The sequence below is a fragment of the Choristoneura fumiferana genome, chromosome 15 (assembly GCF_025370935.1).
Source record: "Choristoneura fumiferana chromosome 15, NRCan_CFum_1, whole genome shotgun sequence".
Taxonomy (NCBI): Eukaryota; Metazoa; Arthropoda; class Insecta; order Lepidoptera; family Tortricidae; genus Choristoneura; species Choristoneura fumiferana.
In genome coordinates, this window is record NC_133486.1 from 13,752,142 (window position 1) to 13,769,225 (window position 17,084).

The 17,084-nt window shown below is 37.5% G+C and overlaps 1 protein-coding gene and 1 long non-coding RNA gene across 2 annotated transcripts; both read right to left on the reverse strand.

Moving 5' to 3' along the window:
- Window positions 1-6,190: 6,190 nt before the first annotated feature.
- Window positions 6,191-6,613, reverse strand: LOC141435905 (uncharacterized). The gene is made up of 2 exons (XM_074098743.1): window positions 6,562-6,613; window positions 6,191-6,498 (listed from the first exon to the last, which is right to left on the reverse strand). The coding sequence occupies exons 1-2, from the start codon at window positions 6,611-6,613 to the stop codon at window positions 6,191-6,193; spliced, it is 360 nt and encodes a 119-aa protein (XP_073954844.1).
- Window positions 6,614-11,867: 5,254 nt separating this feature from the next.
- On the reverse strand, window positions 11,868-16,457 carry LOC141435586 (uncharacterized). The gene is made up of 2 exons (XR_012452190.1): window positions 16,289-16,457; window positions 11,868-12,182 (listed from the first exon to the last, which is right to left on the reverse strand). It is a non-coding gene; the product is annotated as an uncharacterized lncRNA (long non-coding RNA).
- Window positions 16,458-17,084: the final 627 nt, after the last annotated feature.

The window sequence follows — 17,084 nt, forward strand, 5'->3', positions numbered from 1 at the left end:
TAACTTTATTTCGCGAATTAAGTTGTTCCGGTATGCTAGAGGTTTTGCAATTGTAAGATACAACAATAAGGTATTAAGAAATTTAGAGGACAACAAACTTTGTGTCCACAAAAAGGATCAAAAATTCTCGCCATATTGCCTCGCTGATCGACAAATTCATAAAATCTACTCTAGCGTTTACACACGGCTTCGCTTACGTGAAGTAATAGATCTGGCAGTTGAATTTAATTGAACTCCCCAGGATTCCGATAAAGTTCCCATGGCAATTCCCATAAATTACACTATTGAACGTACCTAACGCTGGCCATCAGTACAGTCTATGGGCTGTCGTATTTTTGTATAATGAACAGCCCTGTCACTGTCTCCTATGAGGTTTTCTCGGAGCTTTGTCATGTTTTTGAATTTGCTTTTAATAAACTTATTTACATTATATTATTCGTAGTTTCCTGACCTTCTAATAGGTTATGGGCTTGCTAAGGTGTATAGCTACGTAATTCACGTAATATAGTGTGTGAATATTGTTTATTTGGCGAAATATGGGTGAGCATTCAAACTCGACGGTTACTATGGAAAAGCTAAAAGGTACCATTAATTATCGAGATTGGGCATTTCAAATGCAAAATGTACTCATTTTTGAAACTTGTGGCAATTTGTTACCGGAACAACCGAAACCGAAAAAGCCGAGCTAAAACTTCGAGAGGAGAAGGCTCGAGCTAGGATCTGTTTAAGTGTTGACAAGTCATGTTATTCTCATATTATTCAAGCCAAGACGGCGAAAGATGTGTGGGATGCTTAAAAAAAGGCGTATGACGATACTGGTTTGCATAGAAGGTTGACATGTCTACGAGCTTTATGTTCGATAAAGTTAGAACAGTTTGATTCCATGGAAACTTATGTAAATGAGATCTTGTCGTTGGCTGATCAACTTAGTAGTATGGATAAACCTAGATGATGAATTTCTTGCTGCTATAATGCTTCAAGGGTTGCCTCAAGAGTATGAACCCATGATTATGGCTCTGGAGCACTCAAGCATTGATTTAACGACAGATAAAGTCAAAACTAAACTGCTTCAAGACAAGCGATGGAAAGGGACGGCTGCTGGTGGTGATGACTGCTTGTTTACGCGGAATCGTGGTTACAACAAGACTAGTTCCATGGCAACGGTAAAAATTTACCAAGTACGTCTAAACATGCTAATACCTCGTCGAATACGAAGAAGAAACTTTGGTGTTGGAAGTGTCGATCAAAGGGTCACGTCAAGAAAGACTGTACTCAACCAGATGATGGGTCGAAGACTAATCTGGTTTTGACCGCTCTCAGCACGGCTAAAGGTGATGATACTTCTTGGATTATAGATTCCGGAGCTACGAATCATATGTCAGGATGTCGTGACTGGTTCGAATCTCTTCGAGACTCGTCGACGAAGGAGGTGTGTGTGGCTAATGGCAAAAAGCTAGTCGTAAGCGGCAAAGGTGACGTACATTTTACATCTAAGTTTAATGGTGAATTGTGGAACATAACTTTGAAAGACGTTTTGTTTATACCTGATCTTACTGTAAATTTGATATCTGTATCTAGTTTAACAGAAAAAGACTTTAAGCTTTCATTTACTAATACAACATGTAACATAATAAATCTGGTAAGGTAGTATTAACTGCTAGGAAGATTGGAGAGTTTACATACTTCTTACTGTTGGTAGAGCCAATCTGACTACTTCAGCTACTTCTAAGGACATGATGTTATGGCATCAACGATTAGGTCACTTAAATTTTGATAGCTTGGCGTCACTTAGGAAAGTTGCTAATGGTATTGATTTTCAGGTTACTACTCAGAAGGAAGTTGTGAGGTGTGTCTTAAGGGTAAGCAATCGCGCACTCCCTTTGTGACTGATCCTAACAAGCAGGTCGCTAAAGCACGGCTGGACCTCATTCACACTGATGTCATCGGGCCGATGCCGACGACTTCTCTTGGAGGAAAGCGTTACATCCTCACGTTCCTAGATGACTACTCCAGGAAAGTGTTTGTCTTCCCCATTGCGAAGAAGAGTGATGTGTGTAAGTACACTATTGATTTTATTAAACTTGTTGAGAATCAGTGCAATGCGAAAGTTAAAGTTTTAAGATCAGATAATGGTACTGAGTATGTTAATACCGAGTTGATGAACTTCCTGAAGAGGAAGGGGATCGTTCATCAGCTGACAGTACCATATAGTCCTCAGCAGAATGGATCTGCAGAGCGTTTCAACCGCTCATTGCTGGATAAAGTCCGTTGTCTACTGTTTAATGCCAATTTAGATGACAAAATGTGGGCAGAAGCTGCTAATACTGCAGCATTTCTTATTAACCGGTCGCCAAGTTCGAGACTGTCGGGTAAAATACCCGAAGAGGTTTGGAGTGGTAATAAGGTTAATCTTAAGAATTTGCGTGTCTTTGGTTGTGAGGCATTTGCACATATAAATGACTGCAAAAGAAAGAAGTTAGATCCCAAAAGTAAGAAACTAATCTTCTTAGGTTACTGTGAAAACGTAAAGGGATATCGTTTGTTCAATCCTGATGACAATAAGATCATTGTATCACGTGACGTGGTTTTCAATGAATCTGTGTTTCCAGGTAGGCGCTCTAATAGGATACAAAAACAAATGTTTGAACCTATTTTTCTTACAGGAGGTGGTGAAGAGGAGGATGTAAAAACTACGCCAGTCGAGGCGGAGCCGGAACGAGTTTCGATCGAGTCATTGGATTATCCTCTGGAGGCGGAGCGAGAACCGACTTCTGTAGAATCACCAAATTATCCTGTTGAGGCGGAGTGCGAACATGAATACGTGCCTAGTGAAGATCATCTTGAAGAACCTCAGGATGTACAAGAGTCTTCTAGTCACCGATACAACCTACGTCCTCGTATACCGAAACCAACTTGTAACGTAACTAATGTTACTAATGTAAAAGAGCCCGTAGAGCCACGTACTGTCAAGGAAGCATTGAGTTGTGAAGATAAAGAGCTATGGCAGAAAGCCATGCAGGAAGAAATAGACTCTTTTATCTTACATGGAGCTTGGGAGCTTACGGATAAACCTGTTGACAAAAATGTAGTGAAAAACAAGTGGATTTTTACATTGAAGCGAGACTCTGACGGAAACATTACACGTTACAAGGCGAGATTGGTCGCGAAAGGCTTTACCCAAAAGTATGGTGAAGATTTTAACGAAACTTTTTCACCGGTCGTTCGTCACTGCTCTATAAGACTATTATTGGCTCTAGCTGTACAATTAGATCTAAAAATTGATCATTTAGATGTACAAACGGCGTTCCTAAATGGAGAGCTGCGCGAGGAGATTTACATGCAGCAGCCGGAAGGTTTCATGTGTCCTGGAAGCGAAAATAAAGTTTATAGATTACGAAAGGCTGTGTACGGGTTGAAGCAAGCGTCGCGTTCCTGGTATGAAAAGGTAAAAGATGTCCTACTTTCTTTGGATACATACAGTGTAAACAAGAGGACTGTGTCTTCATCAGGAAGTCAGGTGAGTCGATTGTTTATATCGCTCTGTATGTAGATGATTTCTTCGTCTTTTATAACGATAATCGCTTGGCAGAGTCGCTAAAATCTTCTTTGTTACGGCATTTTAAGTTGAAAGACTTAGGACCGGTTAAAACATGTTAGGTATCAAAGTAGAACGTGATGCAACTTCCATCAGACTTAGTCAAGAAACGTATTGACAAGTTGTTAGATCGTTTCGGCATGACTGACTGTAAGTCTGTAAAGTCTCCCATGATAACTAACATTAGTTCTAGTGAGAGTTCTTATGCTACGAATAACACTGTATCGAAATTTCCGTACCAAGAGTTGTTAGGTTTTAATGTATTTGTAAACTACGCGACCTGACATTTCGTTTGCCGTGTCATACCTAAGTCAGTTTACAGTTGTTATACAGAATTCCATTGGATGCAAGCCAAACGAATTGTGAGGTATCTTAAAGGAACTAAGCAAAAAGCTTTAGTTTTTAAGAAATCCAATGTAAATCCTATCCTAGAGGGATATTCGGATGCAGACTGGGCTTCAGATGTAGATCGAAAGTCGTACACTGGGTTTGTATTCAAGTACGGTGGAAACTCGATATCTTGGGTAGTTATAAACAGTCGTGCATTTCGTTGTCGTCCACCGAGGCGGAGTATATTAGCCTAAGTGAGGCTAGTAGGGAAGCGGTGTTCCTCCAAGCACTCTTGAGGGAGCTTTTAATGTTGCGTTGTTGTAAAATAGTGCTGTATTGTGACAATCAGTCTGCTATGCAGCTTGCTATTAACCACGTACATCACAAGAGGAGCAAAGACATCGAAGTTCGATATCACTACGTTAGGGATATGATAGACCGCTTCAATGTTCAGATTTTGTACATTCCTACAGATGTGATGGTAGCTGATGTTTTTACCAAGCCTCTTGGTTGCACAAAACATCAACTATTTACGAGCCAACCTGGTGTGATATAGGTTGCTGTACCAGTTCGTCAGAGCTGATGATGTCCACGTTATGGGGGGTATTGAACGTACCTAACGCTGGCCATCAGTACAGTCTATGGGCTGTCGTATTTTTGTATAATGAACAGCCCTGTCACTGTCTTCTATGAGGTTTTCTCGGAGCTTTGTCATGTTTTAGAATTTGCTTTTAATAAACTTATTTACATTATATTATTCGTAGTTTCCTGACCTTCTAATAATTACATCCTAGTCTTTACCTAAGCTGTATGAAAGATATCCTTGCAAACTTTCATGTTTCTAGACTTAAGGTTGAGATTTGGGAATTTTCGGCGTAGGATTTGGTAATTTTTTTATCTTTACTTAAGTACTTACCCGTTACATTTTTGTAAATTGATTAATATGCTGAGCGGCAAAAAATGTGACCCTCAAATTGTATGCAGCAACAAGTATCTTTATATGTAGAGTGGGCCAAATTGTATGGAGCAACAAGTATCTTTATATGTAGAGTGGGCCAAATTGCATGGAGCAACAAGTATCTTTATATGTAGAGTGGGCCAAATTGTATGGAGCAACAAGTATCTTTATATGTAGAGTGGGCCAAATTGTATGGAGCAACAAGTATCTTTATATGTAGAGTGGGCCAAATTGTATGGAGCAACAAGTATCTTTATATGTAGAGTGGGCAAATTGGCATGGAGCAACAAGTATCTATATGTGAGTGGGCCAATTGTATGGAGCAACAAGATCTTTATATGTAGAGTGGGGCCAAATTGTATGCCACTGAGTTAGATTTAAGAAAATCATATGAGTTATTTCAGATTCGTTAAACAAATCCATATCTTTGTTAGTGAATTAAATTAATAAGTTTGTGTTTTTACTTGCTTTATAACTTGCAAAAAAAAAATCGTGTAGAGAAAACACATATATTTACCTTAAAACTGCAGCTCATACCACATCGTGACAAAAACCAAAGCGCACTTACAAACTATTTTCCAATCAAACTCGACTATTTTCCCGAACCATAAGCTTTCATCGACACAGATAACGTTATCAGAATTTACGTAAACAGCCCGTTTGCATGCATCCGATGAACGGCTCCTAGCCGCGAATATCTTCACGCTAATACTGCAAGGAGGTAGTAAAATCTGACACAATACCTCTGTACCTGGACCAGTTTTTACAACCTACGTTGCGACGTGAAACAGGACGGATGCAATTTTTTGAAAGAAACCCTGAGTTTTGTCTGATTTAATTCGTCTGTGAAATTATCTGATAGAGGAAATTAAAAAAGGGAAATAATATCATCCTATTTTTAAAAATCTCATCATGTTCTCATTCGTCACTACTATCTTAACTCTGTCTTTAGTCCTTCTGTATTCTTTTTTTTTGCTTCTATATTTTTTAAATTTTTATCCTTTTTTTCACATAGGTAGGGCCTTTTGTCAATTTTCATTAATAAATACGTAGGTATTTTTTTTACTCTTAATATGTTTCCATACAAATTGTCGAAAACAAAAAACTATACTTGGCCAGACCAGCAACAGCAACAGCAGCATTATAGTCACTACTTTTAAAAAAGCTCGTACCTTAAAAATCAATAATTATTTCTAAGTGAACTTTAAACTCAAATTCAAAAGTTTATTTCGGACCTAAAAACCTATAGTGTTAGTTTACAAGTACTTAAGTATAGGGTTAGTAACATAAATAATAACACATAAAATCTAGAAGCGGCGGGGCACGGCGGCGACTGGCGCGTGCAGGCGCACCCATCGCTCCATCAGGGTCGAGTCCCAGCGCTGCGCCAGCACGCTCAGGATGCTGTCCGAGCTGTGGCGAAGCCGATTGGCTAAAGACGTAACTTTTTTCCTCATGATTGTCGGAAAGCAATCTGTTTGCGCTTCTGCAAACATTGCCGAAGCGCTGCAGTATCGCCGCAGCCCGAACACCCTCCGGAACGCATCGTTATATTGGACACGCAGCACCTTATATGCTCGCCGCGTGAAGTTAACAGACCGCACGTGTAGAAGGTCTGACAGTAAGCTTTAAATAACTTATAATCTTAACTTCATTACTACAAATGCCAACATGTTACAACGCACACACAGAGCGCGGCGCTCCCTCTCAATTTCCTGGACATCCGACATACTCTCCGTGACCCAGTGACCCAGGTATTTGAAATTGTCCACTCTTTAATTTTAAAAACATTTAAGGGTCAACTTTGTTGACGTATCTATTTGATTTTTTTCTCAAATTAGTGACAATATTAGGAAATAATAGCAAAAATGCTTTGTGCTAATCATGATCACGCAGGTCGAGGTGGAGATGCCGGGATGACCTAGACGCGGAACTGAGCGAGTGGCCAAATATAGCTCTGGGTAGGAAGATGTGGAAGTCGAAAAGGGGAGGGCTTTGCCCACCTGTGGGACACAGTTATATGCATAATAATATAAGTATGATCGTAACGCAGTCGTTGCATCCGACCCCAATCGTACAATATGAAGTGTCTCAATACAAACCGGATATTATCTAAAAAGACGGTATTCTGAACAACGCCCGTTATCAGCACACAATCTACGTAATCGAACCTCTTTGTTCAACCTGCTTTAACAATTTACACAGGCTTTGCGGTTTTGAATAAATTGTATAATACTTTATGAAGGTATTTTCGTGTAAGACTGCGTCCACAAATAGATTTCATTGATGTTTTTAGTTGTTATGGGAATAGTATTAAGTATACTTATTGAATTTTTGGAAATTAAAATTAGTTAAAATATAGTAATTTTGTTAAATTTTGGTTCGCAAAGTTTACCTACAAGTCAATCGCCTTCGACTTCGCTACCAATGAAATATCATACATAAATTCCCAAAAACGCAGTTGTAAGTCTAGGTTCAAAAACCACAACACTTTGCTCAAAAAACCATAAGTTTAAACCATTCGTGCATTAGTAGTAGCTAGATGTACGTGTGTCCACCTGTACTTATTTATTTAAATTATTGTTTTGTTATAAACGTTGTTATTATGTGTAGGAAAATTATGGATTGTTGTTTTGTTGTATTTGTCATTCGATTTCGCTATGTTTGTCTTGCGCAGTGCCTTAGTGTTTTTTATCTGGTATGCTGTTGTTTTTTTTTTTAAATTAATAAAATTAGGCTTCATTGTTTTTTACTATAATGACGTAACCAAAGCCTTAAATAAACTAAGGAGGTAGAAATGTTACTTCAATCATTTGCTCTCGTTAATGTAGCCATCCTAAAGAACCCTAAAAAGAAAAGATCCATTTCCGTTTACTTCCGTTTTGTTGCTACGTCTTTCTATCTTAAATTGGAAACACACGAGAATCTGAATTTGACTAGAAACGATAGTATCAGAGACTTTGCTGAAAATAATATCCCGGAAAAATCTTGCTAGTTCACAACTACAAGTCTCAAAATTATTGTTTTAAGCTACTATTTTTTTGTATGACTTAAAAATAATAAGTAAAAAATCAGATACCCGATCGCCTTTAAAAACTTAATAGAAAAAACAAGTATCCTCCTGGGACCTAACTTTTTAACAGACTTTTTTACTTACGACCTAGAAGTGGTTGACCAGCTTTGTTATTTTGAATATTATTTCAAAACTCTTAAGATTCTTTTTTCAATGAATAATTTGTACTTTATGAAGTACATTGGGCCGTTATTATTTGTGTTAATTGGTCCTTTATTAAGTACGCGAGAGCCCACGAGACTAGAACTCTTTTAAGTAGGTAGCTTAAACTTCGACAGTCTAGATCAGTCGGAATCTGTGAGCTAGTCACGAGTTTGAATGGGTCCCGACTGTGTTGTTTTTCCAGTTAAGTTTTTGTGTAAAAGTTTTTTTGCTCCCATTATGAAAAGCAACAGTAAAGTTGTAATTTTTTTCAACATCACATACGGCTAGAGACTTAAATTTGGTGCCTTTAAGCACTTCGTTTTCGTTACATTAATAACATAAAATATCTACCTGTTTCAATATAGGTACATAATATCATTGCATATATCCATCTTCTGGACGTTCTCTCTGATGATATCGATGAAAATAAAAACAACAAGCGTTTTGTACCGAATATTTTTCCGTATGCTCCGCATTCTGAGGAGATAGTATTAATCGTGGCTCGGAGCTGCTTAATGACGTGTGAATGGTAACCGATCGCCCACCGTTGTTACGCCTTTATCTTAAATATACGGTCAAGTTATTTGCTATTCATACTCGTACCTAAGTAGGAGTTTATTTGCTGTAGGGATTTTTTGAACAAGCCTAAATCATTAGATCTGGCAAAGAATTAGTGATTTGCCAACTTGGGAAAAACAAAACTCGATTTAACTGGAGTTAAAATTCACATAGCTCGGGTTTCAAAGTTTTTATCAATTTATTCCCTCAAATTCGCACTAATAGTTTAAAAAACAATGGAGCAGGCAAACAAATGATATTTTTATGTTTTAATTCTTTTATTTTTATATTATTTATTTATAATGTATTGGGAGAGTTACACTAACTAAAGTAAAAAAGGAAATTATTGTTTGAGATCAAATCATTTATTTATATTATATTTTTGACTCGAGTTGGAGAGAATTTAAGTTGAGTTGATTCGAGGTAAACCCAACTCGAGTTAACTCGAGTTAGTAACTCGAGTCGAACCATCACTACTAAGAATTGAAATTCCGGGAATTTACTAAATTTAAAATAACGCTTACCTACATATAATATGGACTATGTCTGCAATAAACTATTTTTTTAACCAACTTCAAAAAATGGAGGAGGTTATCAATTACGTTGTAAGTATTTTTATTATGTCATGAACAGAATCGTAATATTTTTTGAAATATTCTTTAAGTCCGAAAATAATATTTTTGTTGTCATCTACGTTGTACCTATAAAAAAAACTTCTCTTGTGGACAAACATAATATTATGTTGCTCTCGCAGCGGTCTAGTCAGCCACCATAGACGTTGTGCACTGGCAACACCCCAAAATTCGTTTGAAATAGACGCGTAGGCCTGATTGCGAAATATAGATTTCAACTACTTATATTTGCGCACGTACAGCAACCACCAGAAAAATTTAATATAACAAAAAACATCCACAAATGATGCTCTCGTAAATCCGATTGTCCCGAAACCGTATAAGTCCGTACCCTATTTATTTCCAAAGTCAACATGCCATAAATCGTCGGTAAACGTGTCAAGTCACCAGGGATTCTTCTAATGTCTCAAACTGTGTTAAGGGACGTAAGGGTCTATGGGGCGCGGCATGCAAATGTGTAATGGGCTACCCCTGCCTGCCCTGGGGGCGATCTGGGACGCGAGTTTTGCATCGCGAACAGATAAACTTGGCGCATAATGGACTTTCTTAAGCTCATGTTCGGCTTCCAAATATCAAACGTGCTTTGCTACTCCCCTTGATGCATGTTAAAGAAAGTTAAGCTTTTAGGAAATTAGATATATTAAATCTTCATTGTACAAAGAGGAAATACAGATAGGTTTCAAATATAAACATATAGGTACTTATAGAGATCTCTGCCACTTGTAATTTGTAACATTGTCTCTGTCCCGTTTGTGTTATTTTAATTATGAGTGAAAATCATTAAAGTTTTAAACATTATATTGTATTATGTATTTTTGTTATTACCATAATCTTTTTTTTTTAGTGTGCGTTTGAGTGTGCGTGTTGCGGCAGCCGCCGAGTCGCGTGCTCCTGAGAAGAACGGCTACGAAATAGCCCGAAACATGTCGAGCTAAACTCGGTTTAAAACGTGATTTATCCGTTACAATATCATTTAATATTACCACAATATGTTGCAAATTGCATCACCTGTTAAAGTCTATTCTTTAATTCTTTCTTCAGTAAAAGTTACCTACATGGAGGAGATCGTTCTGAAGCGATAAATTATTTACATTATAAAACATTGGTTGTATGAACATCCATTCTTTTCTAAAATATATATTGTATAATTTGCTCCACCGAATTTATACCGTAGTTTCATCAACACATAAATTTCTTGAAGTCTAAAAAAAACTTGTTTTCCATTGAATCGAACCAGAACTCTAGCTTCCCCTGGGTGTATGACACCATGTATATATGTATGTATGTAAATACTTTATTGTACATAAAACACAAATATAATGCAAAAATAAAAAACAACAAAACAAAAGAGTACAAAGGCGAACTTATCCCTAAAAGGGATCTTTTCAAGCTAACCTAAACAGGAAAGGAAAACTTAAAGATAGGCGAACAGTAATTTATGCACAGTGAGAAGAAAGGAATAGGTATATAACATATAAATAAAAACACTTAATAAACAACAATTAGTATGACATGTATATATATAATAATAATAATAATAATAATAATAATTCATTTATTGCTTGAAATAATAATAATAATACAATAAGGTCTTAATATTAAACATTAGGCACAATTATTTACCTTAACGCATGCAATAGTTTTAATAGAGTTTTTTGTTATAAATTCATTAAATTACAATAAATCACATTTGTTTTACCAAATACTAAATTTATATGTCAATTTTTAGCCAGCATGTCATGTCATATATAAAATCCTTAATTGGAGCCCAATATAATTATTTATTTGCTTATCGCGATTCTAATGTCAATTGGTTACATTTAACATAAAACTCGCTCAATGTATAAAAGCACTCTGTAGTTAACAGATCACACAGTAATGGATAAAATTGTCACAATGCACACAGGCGATCGCTGACATCTTAGTTAGCTCAGTGTAAGCTAGATGGCGCTTTCCTCAATTAGGGATCTCTGAGCAGAATGGCGGACGAATTCTAGAGGTCGCCACCGTAGTTTTCTCTTGACTCATTTATTTACGTAATAATATGTATTTAATATTTATTTATTATTTACTTATTTATTTTATAAAAGTAGGCATTTATTACACTCATTTACTACACGAGTTTGTACGACTAAATATATCTATAACCAACTCACCCTTGACCGTTTTTGTTGGCCAAGGGGGGTGCTGTCGATCAGCTGTGACCGGGGGAATTCTAACTGTAATATTCTCGCCCTTAAAAGCTGAAGCACAGCTGTAAAACACACATTCAACAGCTTACACTACACTAAACAGCTCTCTCGAAAGCTCCATACGCCCAGACTTGGTAAGTTCTCCGATATTTAACTCTTGTTTTTTCTGTGTGTTTTATTAGAATTATTTTCTTTATAATTTAACTTTGTGTAATTGAACTGAAGGCTTCCCCTGGCCAGGGAATCTTTTATTTCAAACATTTCTTATACTTAATATTTTAACACTTGTTAATTTCTCTCATCCGTTGTTATAAACTCAGAACCTATGTTAATGCTTATTACTTTTATGCAACGGATGCTTACCGGTGTTAAAATAAATTCAAACTCAGCTAAGTGACGTTTAATTTCAAATGTAATCCTCTAACGGTTATTTAGTGAACTGTTGTATTTCAAATTTTAACGGTCACTTAGGCTATTTATTTTTACCTTTTGTTTTTTTAAATAATTATATAAAACTAGAATCACTTTCCTTTGCCTGCCTGTAACTCCGTATGATTGTCCTTGCCACTCACTGCAATTCAGCTCACCCTAAGAGTTGGGGCATCGCTGCAGAGGAGTGACTGGCAAACAATCTAGCACTGGACCACAACTGACACCACCTAATTTACAGGGCACCTCCGTACGGCTTCAACTTCCAAACCTTCGTACGGCTTACACCTTTGTACGGCTTACAACCTTCGTACAACTTTCAAAGCTCCGTTCGGCTACAATTCTCACGGCTCAGGCGGCTCCTTTAACCTGACACTAAGCCCTGACGGCCTTAACTTCCGGAGTACTGCACATCCTTCCTGGCTCGTCCAAGACCCTGATCGCTCCTGCGTGGAACACTTGTCCAGGCTGCTCGTCCTGCCGCCCTAAGGCCCCTTTTGACCTCGGCACCGACGACCACTCAGCTGGACCAGCCCCCCTGCTGTGGCCAGCCTCTTCGCTCCGGGTTCTTCTCTCCGACTCCAGGGAAGTGTAGGCCAGTGAGACCGAATAATCAGAACCACCTCTCAATAAAATCGCTTGAACTTACTACCTGAGATTCTCATAATACTTTTACTTTAATTTTGTCAAACTAGGCCTGTTATTTTTTGTGTTAATTTTTAATTAAAATTGTTATTAAAACGTCTTATTGTTTTACTCAAAGAATAACTTACTAGGCCTCCTTTAAGGTCAAACCTCCCCTCAAGAGGTCTGCCCTTGACAGTGGCGCCCGTGGGTTTTTTTTTTGAGAGGTTCTGATTGTTACGTTTTCTTGCCTAGAATTGCAGTGATTGTGCAAAAATTTATTGTGTATCTTGTGTGTTCTGTGTATCTCGCAGTAAGTACCCTGTTTTTCTCCCCCTGTATGGTGGTCGGGGCTTAGAATAACGCCATTCCCCGTCTAGGAATTCGTAAGAGGCGAATAATAGGCGTAACCAGTGTTTCAGTTACCGAGATCCCTTAAGTGGTTCATTTAATAGTTTTTTTCCCCTTTTAATAACTCTAATTTTTAAACTGCTTTACCGTTATCTTTAAATTCAAATACTCTGCCGACCTTTGACCACTTTCTCGTCAACGGCCTATTTGAATTTCAACTGTCACTTGCCACAGTTGAAACGGACGGCGTTTTAAAATTCAAATCTCAACGACAATTTCAATCTATACCCTAAAGTTAACTAAATATTGTTGCATTAACTAAATTCAAATACGTTAACGGTTCAATTCAAATTCTACCTACTAATTTTCATCAAGTTAAATTTAAACCGTAACTGACGCCAATTATACTTTCACTAATATTGTTCACCGCTGCTTCAAGTGAAACAGTTATTTTAAATTTAGTGACTGCCAACCACTGAATTTGAAATTCTAACGATTCAAATCATTTTTTAAATAACGTATTTGAAATACCTACAATTTTATAGAAAAGCAACGATATTTCTATATTTTTAAAATATCTGAACCACTATTTAGATCTTTCATCAAAATCAGTTTATCATTATCTCGGTAAACACACTGACATTTATTTTTGTTCCCAAATTTTACTATTAACTTAACTTCAACGCGGTCTCTTAATTTATTTTACATTCGAGCATTACTGGGAGATACACAACACTTTTATTTCTTGTGTCCTACTTGTTAATTTAAATAGCACTGTAACATACGGAGAGTTAAATTTAGGTACTGTGTGTCGAAGAAATACCACATCTGGCATACAACTACACAAACCACCATCACAACTCACAACATTCATATCATACTACTCGAGTGCTTGCTAAAAATCAACTGGTCGCAGAGTTAATAAAACCAGTTATCTCTTATTTCTTATATATTATGCGTGTGCTCTCTATTTTCGACCGTCTGTTCCCTGCTTAGAGATCATTATACTTCGATCGCGAACAGACAGGTTAACGCTTTTTATAAAATAGATTAGGGTACTCTTATATTTAACTGCGGTATTTCGTAACTATGCTCTGCCATAGAATTACTTACCGTTCCCTCAAGCGCAGGTAGTAACCGCGCACTCTAAGTAAATGATAACCAACCTAATTACTTGCCTAGCAAGGTTGTTTACCTACATTTAAATGCACCTAGAACAGCAGCCACACGCATCGCTTTCCACTCAGCCATGTTTAACTCCGGCTCATGCGCAAGCATGTTATTTTTTAAAACCTCTTATCTCACTTTCTTATTACGTACCTAGCAGCCCAATTGTATTTATTTATACTTATACTTAACTTATTAGCGCTGCGCCTCTGCGCGCAGACAAATCATAGTACATCTCTTTTTATTATTAACTTCTTTTAATTTGATAACTCGCGTGCTTAACACTTAATATGTCTATACTTCGTCAGACCCTCTCGCGGTCAATCTATAATCGCAATAACATTAATTAATCTGTCCTAAGCCCTTACCCGAGAACTTGCAACTCGTTAAAAAGTATTTTAATATTTTGGATTACGGAATCGTGCGGTTGGTAACACGTTAAATATGCCCTTAACCTCTGTAATTCAAAGCTCTAATGATTGGGACGGATGGTAATTCCAATCACAGATTAATTAATTGTTTATATGCTTCACACTTGCTTCCTTTTCAATGTACTAATTACATAATGCATCTGGACGGGGCGATCAGCTGTCGCGCGCCGTCACATCAGTCTCCATTTAGCACCGGCGAATGCGCACGCGTGTTAATTTAATTTTTGTCTTATCACACTCCCTTATCACTTAGACGCACGGTTCTATTTATAGAATCAAGTCATTTTAGCGCGCCGCCTACGCGCGGTCGTATAATAGCTGACCCTTTTGCACAATTATTTCTTTAAATTTATAGCGCGTACATATTACTTGGTACACGCTAAACTAGTATAATCATTTGTCGCGGTCCGTCACTCATTATTATAATATTAATTGATCTGTCCTTAAGCCTTTACCCGAGAACTTGCAACTCGTTAAAAAGTATTTTAAAATTTGAATTACGGAACCCGTGCGGTTGGTAACACGTAAAATATGCCCTTAGCCTCTGTAATTCAAAACTCTAATGATTGGAACGGATGGTAATTTCAATCACAGATTTAATTAATGTCTATAATTATATTTTTATGAATGCATACAACGTCCACCTTCCATTAACACATTTTATTCCTTTGACATAAGGGTCAACAAGCCTCTGTTGTTGTTTGACCCGCCATGAGAGCAGAAGTATGATCATAGTATGAGAGACGACGTATGTAAGCGTTATGTCATAGTGTATTTTTTTTTATCGAAATTTGCTATGAGGCTCAAATTTCTTTTGGAGGGACGGGCGTACTGTCACAATGCACATAGGCGATCGCTGACATCGTAGTTAGCTCAGTGTAAGCTAGATGGCGCTTTCCTCAATTAGGGATCTCTGAGCAGAATGGCGGACGAACTCTAGAGGTCGCCACCGTAGTTTTCTCTTGACTCATTTATTTACGTAATAATATGTATTTAATATTTATTTATTATTTACTTATTTATTTTATAAAAGTAGGCATTTTATTACACTCATTTACTACACGAGTTTGTACGACTAAATATATCTATAACCAACTCACCCTTGACCGTTTTTGTCGGCCAAGGGGGGTGCTGTCGATCAGCTGTGACCGGGGAATTCTAACTGTAATATTCTCGCCCTTAAAAGCTGAAGCACAGCTGTAAACACACATTCAACAGCTTACACTACACTAAACAGCTCTCTCGAAAGCTCCATACGCCCAGACTTGGTAAGTTCTCCGATATTTAACTCTTGTGTTTTTCTGTGTATTTTATTAGAATTATTTTCTTTAATAACTTTGTGTAATTGAACTGAAGGCTTCCCCTGGCCAGGGAATCTTTTATTTCAAACATTTCTTATACTTAATATTTTAACACTAGTTAATTTCTCTCATCCGTTGTTATAAACTCAGAACCTATGTTAATGCTTATTACTTTTATGCAACGGATGCTTACCGGTGTTAAAATAAATTCAAACTCAGCTAAGTGACGTTTAATTTCAAATGTAATCCTCTAACGGTTATTTAGTGAACTGTTGTATTTCAAATTTTAACGGTCACTTAGGCTATTTATTTTTACCTTTTGTTTTTTTTTAAATAATTATATTCTAGAATCACTTTCCTTTGCCTGCCTGTAACTCCGTATGATTGTCCTTGCCACTCACTGCAATTCAGCTCACCCTGAGAGTTGGGCATCGCTGCAGAGGAGTGACTGGCAAACAATCTAGCACTGGACCACAACTGACACCACCTAATTTACAGGGCACCTCCGTACGGCTTCAACTTCCAAACCTTCGTACGGCTTACAACCTTTGTACGGCTTACAAACCTTTGTACGGCTTACAACCTTCGTACAACTTTCAAAGCTCCGTTCGGCTACAATTCTCACGGCTCAGGCGGCTCCTTTAACCTGACACTAAGCCCTGACGGCCTTAACTACCGGAGTACTGCACATCCTTCCTGGCTCGTCCAAGACCTGATCGCTCCTGCGTGGAACACTTGTCCAGGCTGCTCGTCCTGCCGCCCTAAGGCCCTTTTGACCTCGGCACCGACGACCACTCAGCTGGACCAGGCCCCCCTGCTGTGGCCAGCCTCTTCGCTCCGGGTTCTTCTCTCCGACTCCAGGGAAGTGTAGCCAGTGAGACCGAATAATCAGAACACCTCTCAATAAAATCGCTTGAACTTACTACCTGAGATTCTCATAATACTTTTACTTTAATTTTGTCAAACTAGGCCTGTTATTTTTTGTGTTAATTTTTAATTAAAAAATTGTTATTTAAAACGTCTTATTGTTTTACTCAAAGAATAACTTACTAGGCCTCCCTTAAGGTCAAACCTCCCCTCTAGAGGTCTGCCCTTGACAAAATTCATTATTTGGTAAACGTGTCCATGAAATTGGTAATGCGTTATATATTGTAATCGCCATATGATAACAATTTTTGCGATTTAATCTCAGTCTACACTTAGGGGCTAACAGTGCTTTGTGGGTTAAAGTACGCTTTTTGTATACATAAATAAACAAAAAATATGAATAAACAATACATATAAATAAAAAATAAAAAG

Coding starts and splice junctions, on each gene's coding strand:
- LOC141435905 (XM_074098743.1), bottom strand. CDS start 6,613: ATGTCGGATGTCCAGGAAATTGAGAGGGAGCGCCGCGCTCTGTGTGTG. Junction 6,499..6,561: donor CCGCGCTCTGTGTGTGCGTT/GTAACATGTTGG, acceptor GCTTACTGTCAG/ACCTTCTACACGTGCGGTCT.